General features: G+C 37.0%; 1 protein-coding gene across 1 annotated transcript in view; it reads right to left on the bottom strand.

Annotated features, from left to right (window-relative positions):
- stxbp5l (syntaxin binding protein 5L) overlaps window positions 1–13966 on the bottom strand; it is a 546595-nt gene that overhangs the window by 156418 nt on the left and 376211 nt on the right. The window contains exons 17-18 of the mRNA XM_043700990.1: window positions 10236–10361; window positions 648–799 (exon numbers count right to left, since the gene is read on the bottom strand). Of these exons, the coding sequence (XP_043556925.1) occupies window positions 648–799; window positions 10236–10361 (278 nt within the window). The remainder of the gene's footprint in view (window positions 1–647; window positions 800–10235; window positions 10362–13966) is intronic.

The raw sequence follows: 13966 nt of genomic DNA, 5'->3' as shown, positions 1-13966 counted from the left end.
AATACTATTGTAATTCCATATTCACTATTAATTAGAACAACTCTTTACTTGCTTAAAATGTTAAAAAATCAATTCAAAAACATTCTAAACATTCTAAAACTAATTCCTGTATATTCAAAAGACAAGAAATGCTAATTAGCTATGGAGAAATTCTTAAGATTTGTACAAGTAAATCACTGATTAAGTGAGGAAGGTTCAGTTAGGTACAGAACTTTGATTAAGTAAGATAGACAACATTGTGTGGTAGATGGCATTTAAAAAATAAAAGTAAAATGGAAATGTCATTATAAGCACAAAGTATAAATGGCAGGGGATGCTATCTCTGTAAATTCACGTAAAAGTTTCTACTATTTGATTATTAGTAAATGTGGATTTAAAGTTGCATTTATAAATGCAGCAATATTAGCGAAATAATTGTGACATCAATACAATGAATATACAAGACTGCAGTAGTATATTTCACTGATCAATTCTGTTCTGCTGTCTTCCTTCAGTATATCACTTCCTTTGAACAGGTGAGAAGATACTACTTTATGTGCACCAAGTGAAAGAGGAAATAAAATCATGTAAATAAGCATAAATTCATGCCATGTTCATTCAATCACAGCAAGTGACAGCCACTATAACCTAATATATTTGGATTTTACCTGCATTGAGCTGTTTGCTTTTTCGAGGTGATCTAAGATGCCGTTGAAATGGGTCATTTGTACCATAAAGTTCAATAGTTCCCATGCTGAGTAGAGTGGTCTTTTGCATAAAGTCCACAATTGCCAAACCATTACAGTTTCCAAATGCCACACTGCAGGAGAGGTACAAAGGAAAATGGTAATATTTTCAAACTGCACAAATAAATTAATTTATTTAGGATGATGCAGATTCCTACGCCACAAAGACCACAAGGTCATTACAAATTACAATTAAAGCCACCCTTCCGCCCAAAACCTTGAAGTTTAAATGATGTCAACTCATTGATTTTTGTTCTCTTCGCGAGAGTCCTTTTCATCTGAATTTTCCAGTATCAGGCCTACATTTGTCTTTTGCACTTTAAACCCATCAGCTCTTTTTCCACTGTCACAACTTGATTACAAGTTATTTTCTGGATTTACCATTTCCAAACCATATATTATTTTGGATACCTGTGATTAATTCTCAGATGTCTTCGTTAAAGGCTAAACAGTCCAAATTATTCTAATCATTCCTTTGCACTCTAAAAATGGCAATTAGTCTTGAGACTCTTTTTAGTTTTCAGCTTTTTAATGATTTGTGTCTTCATGAGTTGAAATGGACAGTGCTATGTCCAGAGCACTGTAAGATTTGACCACAAATTCTCTGACTTTCAATGTATTGTTTTGAGTATTTGGGACAGAGTTGCATCTTTGAGACAGACAGCAGGAGCTAGAAAATTTCCACTTTCATGGGAAGTGCTAGCTCTGGAGATTCCAAGCTTTTTAGTGGGGTGGGGGGAATGATTGAGGACAGTTAAGCAGGACATGCAACTCTGGAAACATTTCAGATGCTGCCACGGGATTTGTTGGATTTGTAGATGGATGACTAAAAGGAACTGCTGGGAATTTATCCCAGCTGTAGTAAAGAATAGAAAGGCCCTACAGCATTTATCATCAGGTCACCTCAACCTTGACATATTCTCAATGCCCTACCATGCCTCCCGAATAGCCCCAATACTCTTCATGGCCCCATGCCAAGAAATGAACCTGTTCCCAAACCCATGGTTCATCATTCCTCTTTGTGCCAAAGTAAGCATCTCCAAACATTTTCCAAGGACCCTCAGGCCCCATGAAAGCTCTGTCATGCAAACAAACTCCATTATCCTTCATGCCCATTTACCAATACTCACTGATTCGAGGTGATGGAACCTATAGTCAGAGTTGTATACGTAAATATAAGCTTCGGAAAAAAAATATAATTCATTCATAATTTTTCACTATGGTCAAGAAATCTCCCTTCTGTTAAAGGATAGTGAAAGTGTTAATCATTCAGATCCTTTAAATTTCAACACCTGAAAAACATTTGCTACCGTTTAACATCCTGTAATCAAAATTATGGGTTTAGGTTCTTCAATATTCTAACGGCTGTCTGGATGGATAGCTAAGAATACATAATGACAGCCCTGCCAATCATTAGAATATTGAAACAGGTGGTCCCAGGTTGGCTGATAATTCTGGCTGTCTGATCTCTACCAATTCACAATGATTGTTTACATAAGTCTGTTGTTTCAAGTGTTTTGAAACTGAAATGTTAAAGGATGACTGACACTTTAACTGCCCTGTGGAAGAATGAACATTTTAAAAAATATAGTGAAAAGTTATGAATAAGTAATAAGGGTTCAGTGTTTCTATACAGTTTATACTGAGAGAATGGACACAGAAGTCCCATATCTTGACAAGGGATCCATAGGGAAGAGTTTCTGAATTCAAAAATGCTTCATCATGCAGACAATGATTCACAATAACTCTTATGTTTCAAGAACCACACCCCTTTAAAAACCTTGCCCAACTTCATGAAAATTGAAGACAACTAGGCCATACCTTTCTCTGTAATGAAGCTGTCCAGGTTGGGAATGCCAAGTGCAGATTTATGATGCAAGCCAGCCCACACCCTTAAATCCCCATTGCAAATCCCAAAGCCTGGAGAATGAGAAAGGCACCCAAAAATTGGGTCTGAGCTGCCAATTGTAAAGGCTTCTGAATCAACCCAATGTGGCAAAAATGTTAACATTTGATTGATCTAGTTAATTGCTTGCTTGGAAGCCTGGATGCCCATAAAGCTCCTAGGTTTTTGAACAGTTTAATTATTGCATAATTATCTATTTTTCATCTGATCACATTTATAAATGGATGTCATATTTACAAAGTACTGTCTTCTTAGCATTTTGCTTACACACTTATACAATTACGGACAAATTACAAATGTCATTTTTATAACCTCCAAATTAGATATTTTAACTTGACAAAATGTCCCATTTTTATACGTGACATGTTGAAATGAAGTCAGATTTAATTTAGCTTTACAGTCAATTTGATGGAAGAATTGATTCTAGTCATTAGCATTACAATACTGAAAGAGAGCAAAGTGATGTACTACAGGTATGTGTATTATGAACATTGCTGTTCTTGGATTATTTATATATTTGTGAAGTTTATGGGTGACACAAAACTTAGTAATGTAGTAAATAGTGAGCAATATAGTAGCAGATTTCAGGAGGGCATAGACAAATTATTAAAATGTGAAGTTACATGACAGATGCAATTTAATATGAGTAAATGCAAATTGATCTATTTTGGGAGAAGCCCATGGATATCTTGTATCATTTAAATGCTATGATTTTGATGAGAGTGCAAAAGCAGAAGAATCTTGAGCTGCACATTCACAAATCTTGAAAGGTGGCAGGTAAGTCAATAATGCAGTTCGGAAAGCATATTGCGCACTTGGTTGCTAAATAAGAACATCAAATATAAAAGCAAGGAAGTCATGCTAAACCTTTAGAAATCATTTGCTGGATGTCATCTTGAGGACAATCTATAAATCTGGGTATGACATTTCTAAGGGACAATGTCAAGGCCTTGCAGAAGGCACAGAAGAGTTTCCCAGGAAGTTGCCAGAATTGACAGATGCTCCAATTTTGATTAGAATATCTACAGACATGCTTCTTTATAACAGGAGGGTTATAGGGAGATCTAATAAAAGTGTTTAAAATCATGAATCGATTTGAAAGAATAAATAAGAAGATATTGCTTCCAGTTGCAACAGGGTAGGTAACCAGAAGATACAAGATTTATGGTAATCGACAAAAGAATCGAAAGAGACATGAGGAAACAAGCAGTGATTTATCATAATTTAGAATGCATGCCTCAATGTATTAGAAGCAGATTCAATAACACTTTTCAAAAGGGAATCAGATAACCACTTGAACTTGGCAATTTTGCAAGTTTTTGAGGAAACAGTAGGAGAGTAGGACTAACAAATAGCTGGCTTAGACAAGAATGGTCTCCTTCTGTGTTGTATCATCATAAGATTTCCATCAAAATTTCTCTGCATTAATAGTAATAGAGTCCCTATTGTAATTTTAGATGATTACAACATCCACTAATTAGAAGTATTCTGTTTAATAGCTGTGGAATCTTAAAGAATAACAGAGTGCACAGTCACTTTGGTGAAAATCTAAAATCAGATTATCAAACTGAGGGAAAGTGGCATCATCTTGAAAACTTAAAAGAGGAACTCAGATATTGATGGAGACCCACAGGCCAATAAAAAATTCCTGTCAGCCACTGATTTTTTGCTACTCATTGATCTTTCCTTTTAAATTTATTCAAGGGTTGCGAATATTGCTGGCTGGGCCAGAATTTATTGCCCATTCCTAACTGTCCTTGAGCAGGTGCTAGAGAGCCACCTTCTTGAACCATTGTGATCCATGGGAGTTAGGTATACTCATAGCACAGTTCACAAAGGTGTATCAGAATTTCCATCTTGTGACAGTGAAGGAACTGCATTATACTTCCAGGCCAGGATGATGAATGGTTAGATAGGAATTTTCAGGTGGTGTTCCCATGTATTCGTTGTCCTTGACTTGTAGCTCGTTGAGATCTCGGTTTGGAAGATGCTGTCGACGGAGCTCTGGCAAGTTGTAAATGGTGCAGACCCACTACCATCACTGTATGTTGGTCATGGAAGGAGTCAGTGTTAAAGGTGGTGGATGGGAAGGCAATCATCTTTATCTTGGATGGAGTCAAATTTCTTGAGTGTTTTGAAACTCCACTTATCCTGGTAAGTAGAGAATATTCCATCATATTCCTTATTTCAGTTTTGTAGATGGTGGTCAGACTTTGTGGATTTAGGACGTGAGTTATTTGTTGTGAATTTCCTTCCTTGAGCTTGCTGTTGTGGCCATGGAATTTGTATGGCTGGTCCAGTTAATTTGCTGTTCAATAGCAAGTCCCAAGCTGTTGATAGTGAGGGATTCAGTGATGGTAATGCCATTGAATATCAAGGGGAGATGGTCACGTTTTCTCTTGTTGGAGATGGTGATTGCCTGATACTTTCTTGGTGCCAATTATACTTTTAATCATTTTAAAGATTAAGAATCTTTGCCTCTGGGAGTCTTGCTTAAGGAAATTAGTTTAGGTTTGAACAATTAAAATTGTTTGTATGGACAAGTTGCTGTTTTCATCAATGAGTGTTTGACAATGACATGCATTTTGTAGTAGTTTAAGTGCAGTTATGAAGGTATATGGTTTTCAATAGTTCAGAGGGCACAGAAAATAAATCTTGAAGTTGAAGAACCATTATTTACTACCTGGCTAAGCAGACTACTTGACATAGTTATTTTAAAAATCTGTTCTAAATCTTTGAAGAAGTATAAAGTGGTTTGGGTTTATGGAAAAATACAATTGTGAACTCAAGAAGAAGGTTAACTTAATAACATCATCCATTTTATGTGCATGTTATGGAATGTAGTAAAGTGAAATTGGGCAAACAAGTGACACTTCTACTGTTCTTGCATAATGAAGTCAGAAGTCACATGACCCCAGATTATAGTCCAACAGGCTTATATGAAATCACAAGCTTTCGGAGCATAGTCCCTTTATCAGGTGAAGTGATGAAGGGGCTACATTTCGAAAGCTTGTGATTTCACATAAACCTATTGTACTATAACCTGGTGTTAAGTGAATTCTGACTTTGTCCACCTCAGTCCAACACTGGCAACTCCACATCATGGCGTTCATAATGAAGAAAATTAAAGTGTTGAACATTCTGAATAACACATAAGACACCTGTTGATACAGTCAAGATAGTAGTGTTAACCTGGAATGTGCACGAGCCAGAAGATTGCGTACTGGTGTGTTTGATTGCCATTGGAATGCTGAGCCTCTGTTGGAGCTTGGATAGATGACAAAGCTCTGCAACACATGTCCTTCTGGGCTAAAACCTTTAGAAGCAGTAGTACGTCTTATGGGCAGTTAACAAACAAAGCTTCTCGATAGAGTTGGTGCCATGCCAGGTACAACAAATGTGGCTTAGATATCTGATTCCCTTAGAATTTCTTTCCTCATGTTTTCCTATTTTAACAACGAAATAATATATTTTGGGTATATCCAAATCAAACCTAAATTGACGTTACCTTCACTTGCTGTCCTCATTGGATTATGCAGCTTCTACAAAGAGGCCTTGTGGCTTTCTGAGCTCCTGTGAAAGATGGTAGAGGAAGAGCTCCATTTTTCCATCTGCTCCTGTCCTGCTGTAGCCCTGCAAATGATTTACTTACAGTCTGCTTTCCAGTGACTTAATGGGAAACAATGGCGTTTTCTTTATTTTGTTGGGGTATTTAAATCTAAGCTTACAACGAGTTAATAAAAATTCTTCTCCATAAAATAAATCCACAAAATAATATGAAAAATACTCATGCAAAAATTAAAGCAAGTTTGATTAAAACATTACATGAAAATATTTGTTTAAATATTATATATTACATAGAATATACAGCACAGAAACAGGCCATTTGCCTCAACCAGCTCATGCAGGCATTTAGGCTCTAGTTGACAGTTCTCTCATCTTTCCTTTTCCAAATCAATCAACACAACTTTCTATTACATTCTCTCTCATAAGCTTGTCTTATCTCCCCTTAAATGCATCTAGACAGGTTGTCCAACATATGGCTCTCAGGACAGAGTCTACTTTTTAAAATCTGACTTGACAACTTTTCATAAACCTGTGCTGACTGGTATAGAAAAAATAAGCTCAAGTAAATGTTAGATTTTTATTCTTCTTCGTTGAATCTAATTGCTGAGTTATCACTCTATAAATGTCAAAGTTCTTAATTTCAGCATCAATATATACCTGATGTTTATCCTCAACAGTGGCCCTCAGTAATACTTACCAAAACAAAGATGCCAAATCCCTTGATTATAGAAAAATGAAAATTAACATTGAATGTCAATTCTTCAAAGGCTATTGAACTGATAATTTTTCAATTGAATTTCGTCATTATTTTTCTGTTATTGAAACATATTGTGTCTGTTTTGTAAAAAGAACATAGCTGTTTTCAAGTGATATTACTCTACAACAGCCTAACAGGTGACTTAAGAATCAATTGAGCAAATTCGCTGAAACAAAACATTAGCAGGTAAGAATTTTTCTTCAAAGCTTCAAGCCAGAATTTTGAGGTAGCAACCAAGATAATATTTAAGAAATATATAAAACAATAGCCAAGAGAGAGAAACTGTTGTTGAATGAAAAATTTGTGAAAGACTACTTGGGCATATTTACATCTGTTCTGATAAAAAGTCAGTGATAGAGAAACCAGCTTTTTACGTCACATCGTTGCTAGAAGATAGGTAATCAGCATTCTTACAATCATATATGTTCAAAATTTAAAACTCACTGATCAAAAGACTGAATGCCTGTCATTTTTAGCACCCAATGAAAGAGAAGATATGAATGATACAGTTCAACTGGCAAACCTTGTATGAGAAGATGTTCAAAACCATTGAAGAACTGTGACCAATCAAAGGCACAACAAAAGGACAAGGCATTTTCAATGAATAAACTGAGTTTTGTTGAAATTCAGTCTTTTTGAGGACAAAGTTTGTGAATTAACTAATGTTAGAGCTTCTGCGATGTGAGGTAAGCACAATGAACTTGCTCGTCCAATGCTTAAATCAATGCTTTGTAAGTCACCACATCTCACTGCATCATTCACCTAGTACAGCTGTGAACAAAGGGTTGGCATGAGACATAGGATGGAAAAGGCCATTTCTACATGCAATTTAATAAGGTTCAAAAGGCTCAAACAAAACAGGCCTGGTCCATTCTTACAGATACAGGATCAGACACATGACGTAATTTACTTCAACCATGTTTGGAGTCTCAATCAAATGGTGATACTAGGCAGATTCTGGGCATTGCATTAAGAAATAAAAACCTTTACAACAAACAAAAGTAGAGATGTAAACTTCATGGATGCTGATGACTGGATAAATTACCTGGCAATCCTAGTTGATAGCATCTATTATTTTGCAGACTTGAATGTGAAACCAAAAGGAAACTATCAATTTGTTGATAAACTTAATGAGCATGTCTGAGTGTTCAGTCAGAAGTAAGAGTTGCTTTAGAATCAGTTCCAATTTCATAATGCCAGCAAGAATGCATGCTAAACCAATAAAAGTATTCTGCTTTGATTGACAGCTTGAGAGATGCACTCAAAAATTGTGGATTTCTGGAAATGCTGTGATGAACTGAAACTATTTGGAATAATGACACTGAAAAACAAAATCAAGATCACCTAAGACAGATGGACATCAACTGGAATACTTTACATCACCATATAAAATGTGTGAGCAGATGGATTACTGGTACAAGCAAAACCATGCCAGCTATCTCACTAAATAAGTGCTCAGTATAGTGATAAGAAAGCAAGTTAATAGTCTCTCTTGAAGGTTGTTCATAAAAATGCACATTTTTTCACTGTTTGATTAATAGCAAGATAAATTTATCATGCCTTATGTTTACAAAATTTGCTCACTAAGCCAATGAGTAAGAAAACTATTGAAATGCAAAACTGTTTGGACAGCTCTGATCTAGAAAAGTCACTCTAGCCATCCTGTAGTAGGGAGTTTCACCTACCCACCACTCTTTGAATAAAGATATTCTGAATATTTCCCCATTGGATTTCTTGGTTACTGCCTTATATTGATGGCCTGCAGTTACATTTGATCTCACAAGTGGGCTCATTGTCTTTTGATACAGTGTATCAAAACTTTCACAGTTTTAAAGACAGTTATGGTCAGCCCATAGTCTTACTTTTTTTTCATGAGAAGAGATGAGCCTATTTATTTAATTGTGTATATATACTCTCTCATTTCTGTTAATCTCCTTGTAAATGCACACTGCACCTTCTTCAGTATTTCTATTGCCTTTTTATAACATGGCAACTGAATGAGAACAAAATAACCTTGATTTACAGAGGAACCTTGATTATCTGAATGACATAGACAGGGAGTATTTTGTTCAGATAATCAAATGTTTGGATAATCGAATGTGGATAACACAATTTAACCAACCATGGGGACCTTGCGATCTTGCCAGATAATCCGAAATTTGGATAATTGAATACTGGATAATTGAGGTTCCTCTGTATATGGTGCCTTTCCCAACTTTAGTATCACCAAAAATGCTTTGCATCTTTTTCTTAAAATTTGTGAAATAGATAAAACACAGCAGTCAAATCAGACAAATTCCACACATCAACATCCAGATAATAACCAGACAATGTGGTTTTAATGATAATGGTTAAGCAATAAGTATTGGCAGGGACAATATGGAAAACTACCCTGTCCTTCTTTGACACCTTCTATGGTGTCTTTAATATCCATCTGAGAGGGCAGAGAGTTTAATGTCTCATCCAAAGGACAGTACCTTCAGCGGTGCAACTCTTCCTCAGTATTGCATGTAAGTATCAGCCTTGACTATATGCTCAAATCCCTGGAGAAAATTCAAAGAACTCAAGGGCTTCAAGTTTCCCTTGAAGTTATTCAAAAATAGACATTGTAAAAAGAATTGCAACTCCAGTGCAAAACCCAGAGAATTATGTAATGCATTCATTTATAATTCTGTATGAATTCTGACTTTAATAAAGCAAGGGTTGACATACAACATTTTGGCACACAAAATGCAGTGAGATGGAAAATTATGGGCATAAAGGCGTAAGTGTAATTGTCTAATTCTTCTGAACCAATACAATTGGTGCCCTATTATGTCAAAGCTAACGTCAATACAAGATATGCAAAATGTATTATATAAATAATAAAGTACAGTATTGCAAGCACCTGAAATATAGGGACCAAGTCATAAACAAATCTGGATTTACTAAATATTGTATTTGATGAGATATATTAGCGTTGATTTAAATCCATTTTCTTATACAACACCTACTGTACAAACATTAATCTAACTTATAAGCCTTGATGATGACAGAAGTTTCACTGAAATATACATTTGTTCATACACTCTTGATATTATTTGTACAATTGTAAACATGAACAAAAAAAAATCGATTAAACAAAGAACTAGCAATCTTAATCTAATCAACTGAATTTCTCCTTTTTTACCATTGTGCAAAATCTGCATGAAAACTACATGTTTGAACACCTGGCCAAACATCTGGATTACTGTTGGTGAATGGTTATACTTTTCCAAAGGAAGAAATCTGTGTTACTTACAGGCCATAGGCAGAGCTCACTGCTAAGCTGGTGATTTGTTGAGGTGGTTCTCCATCGACCCAGACCATCTGAATGACAAGATCAGCTTGGTACCCTGGAGCCATTCTGACAGGTCGGGTTTTGACCCTTTAATGAAAAATCAAGATTATAGTGTTATGGATCAGGCCAGATCTCCTCAAAACATTTTAAGAAGGGAACCCATAACCTAGCTTTTCTGGTTGTTTTATGCAGATGTAAGGTGAATATTCCAGGGGCGATACAGGTGGTCAAACCACTAAGTTTTAAACAAAACAGAATTTATTTACACACGAACAAAACAAACCTGAATTTAGAATAATATAACTATCTACGAAGCACAAATCATGAGTGTGATAAAATAATATTTGTGTGGACCTCCTAGAACACTTATGAAGGTCAATACCATCTAGTCAAAGTACTTGATCAGCACTCCCTCCACCACTAATGGACTATCAGCAGTGTGTACTACATTCAAGAAGCAATGAAAGAACTCACAAGACTCCTTGCAGCATCTACTAAATCTGAAGTAGGATTGGGATGAGAAGCAAAAGCATGTGATTCCCTGGCTACATGCAAATGGACAAAATCCATTCACCAGAATCTGATGAATGCGGTGTCATCCAGTTTGTCAACAGGAGATAACCATTTGGGATTAAAGGTGTGATTCACTTTGTAAAGGGCTGTGGAGAAGGTAAGTAGAAACAACTTAAAATCATTGAGGACAAACAGAATACTATTTGTAAATAAAAACCAAAAGAACTGCAGATGCTATAAATCAGAATCAAAACAAAGTTGCTGGAAAAGCTCAGCAGATCTGGCGGAATTTGTGCAGAGAAATCAGAGTTAACATTTTGAGACCAGTGAGGTTGAGTCCTGAGGAAGGGTCACTGGACCCAAAATGTTAACTCTGATTTCTCTTTAGAGATGCTGCCGGACCTGCTGAGCTTTTCCAGCATCTTCTGTTTTTTGTTTTAGAATATTATTTGTAACATTCATTAGGGCAGTTTTGATATTACGGCAGGGGCAGAGGGATTCAAACAAAGATTTGAAAGAGTTGGACGCAAAAACTGGCTGTTCAGCCAATTAAGCCTGTAACAGAATGTTTTGAAGAGTAATCCAATTGGTTGACTCTTCTAATTTTTCCCATATCTCTGCAACTTTTTCTCCTTTAATTAAGTGTTCAGATCCATTTTGAAGGCTACTACTGTGCCTGTTAGGTTGATAAGTACAATGTATTCCAATTTGTAAACATCCAGTGTGTGTATTTTGCATATCACCTCTGGTCCTTTTGCCACTGACATCTGTTTTCCTTGTCTACTGCATCACGGGGAACTCTTCTGGCAGCAATTTCAATCTAGTTATTTTTGGTTATGAATGAACAAAATCAGCCATTCATAACTCATCACAATTTGCATTGAATGAGCAATCTCATTCAGTCAAACTACAAACTTATTATGCTGCAAGATTGCTGTTGAAGTTAAGGAGCAATGTGATTATACAAAAGGAATTATATCTTTTATCTAACCTCTGGTGTCCTTAGATACTTTTTTTCACTGGGGCCCTAAAGCATCCAGATCAATGCATATAAAAGTAGTAATATTTTATGCTCCAAAGTGCAGCCACTTTTTTGACCTATATATGGGGTAAATGCTGCTAGCTTGAGTAATAAATTCACATGTAAAGGTGTAGCAACCGAGCATGTTACAGCAACTGTGATTATAGAGGCACTCAAGTAGAGTTTTCACCTCCATTATACAGGGTCTGGAGACCTATATGTCCTTCCATCATTTATATTGAGAGCAATGCAATGCTGAAACCCAACCCTTTAACTCCATGGGATCCTCGATCCAGTTTCTTGTGTGTGTATTGTGAAGTCTCCCAATAATATGGTCTGTAAATGATTCTAAATTGTTCTACCTGTGGGGCTCATTCGGAAATGTTCAAGTATGGAAGCTCAATAATTTTATTGTTAGTGTAAGCATTATCTGACAAGCTGTATATAGTCAGGTATCCAAGCTTAATAGTAGCAGTATGGTCAGTGCAAATAGGATGATGGACCGGTGATGCTGTCTTGCAGATGCTGCATTGGTCTAAAACTTCTGGGGCAAATGTTTTCAAGCTGAAGTGGGGATGGGGACATGTCCAACTCATGCTGTGTGACATAAGATGGCCTGTTGCAGAAAATTCTGGACGTTTGTTCAATGTACAGGATTGTACTGGAATGAACTTGACTTTGTTGTTCAAAGAACTTTCTGGAGATAAATGGGAGAGGAGTGCAGCTGGGGGAAGGTAGCTAGAAATGCGGTAGGTAGATGAAAGTGGGGGGGTGATTAGGCCGACTAACCTAACCTCGGTTATAGGTAAAGTTCTAGAATCCATTGTGAAGGATGAGATTTCTAAATTCTTGGAAGTGCAGGGTTGGATTAGAACAAGTCAGCATGGATTTAGTAAGGGGAGGCCATGCCTGACAAACCTGTTAGAATTCTTGAAGAGGTAACAAGTAGGTTAGACCAGGGAAACCTGGTGGATGTTACCTACCTAGACTTTCAAAAGGTCCTTGATAAGGTGCCTCACGGGAGGCTGCTGAGTAAGGTGAGGGCCCATGGTGTTCAAGGTGAGCTATTGGCATGGATTGGGGATTGGCTGTCTGACAGAAGGCAGAGAGTTAGGATAAAAGGTTTCGGAATGGCAGCTAGTGACAAGTGGTGTCCTGCAGGGTTCAGTGTTGGGGCCACAGCTGTTCACTTTATATATTAATGATCTGGATGAAGGGACTGGGGCCATTCTTGTGAAGTTTGCCAATGATACAAAGTTAGGCAGACAGGCAAGTAGTGGAGGTGGGGAGGCTGCAGAAAGGTTTAGACAGTTTAGGAGAGTGGTCCAAGAAATGGCTGATGAAATTCCATGTGAGCAAATGCGAGGTCTCTCACTTCGGAAAAAAGTATACAGGGACAGACTATTTTCTAAACGGTGAGAAAATTGCTAAAGCCAAAATACAAAGTGATCTGGGAGTGCGAGTACAAGATTCTCTAAAGATTGACATGCAGGTTGAGTCCATGGTTAAGAAAGCAAATGTAATGTTGTCATTTATCTCAAGAGGTTTAGAATGTAAAAGCAGTGATGTGCTACTGAGACTTTATAAAGCTCTGGTTAGGTCCCATTTAGAATAATGTGTCCAATTCTGGGCCCCACACCTCAGGAAGGACATACTGGCACTGGAGCATGTCCAGCAGAGATTCACATGGATGATTCCTGGAATGGCAGGTCTAAAATAAGATGAACGGCTGAGGATCCTGGGATTGTATTCATTAGAGTTTAGAAGATTGAGCAGAGATCTGATAGAAACTTACAAGATAATGCATGGCTTAGAAAGGGTGGGCACTGGGAAATTGTTTCCATTGGGCGGGGATATTAGGACTTGTGGGCACAGCCTTAGAATTAGAGGGGGTCAATTTAGAACAGAAATGAGGAGACATTTCTTCAGCCAGAGAGTGGTGGGCCTGTGGAATTCATCACCACGGAGTGCAGTGGAGGTCAGGACATTAAATGTCTTCAAGGTAGAGATTGATAAATTCTTAATCTCGCAAGGAATTAAGGGATATGGGGAGAGTGCAGGTAGGTGGTGTTGAAATGCCCATTAGCCATGATTGAATGGTGGAGTGGACTTGATAGGCCAAATGGCCTTACTTCCATTCCTATGTCTTATAGTCTTA

Source organism: Chiloscyllium plagiosum, chromosome 12, assembly GCF_004010195.1.
Source record: "Chiloscyllium plagiosum isolate BGI_BamShark_2017 chromosome 12, ASM401019v2, whole genome shotgun sequence".
In the NCBI taxonomy this organism is placed as follows: Eukaryota; Metazoa; Chordata; class Chondrichthyes; order Orectolobiformes; family Hemiscylliidae; genus Chiloscyllium; species Chiloscyllium plagiosum.
The sequence above is the reverse complement of the archived record's forward strand: the minus strand, read 5'-3'. Positions and strand labels throughout refer to the sequence as shown.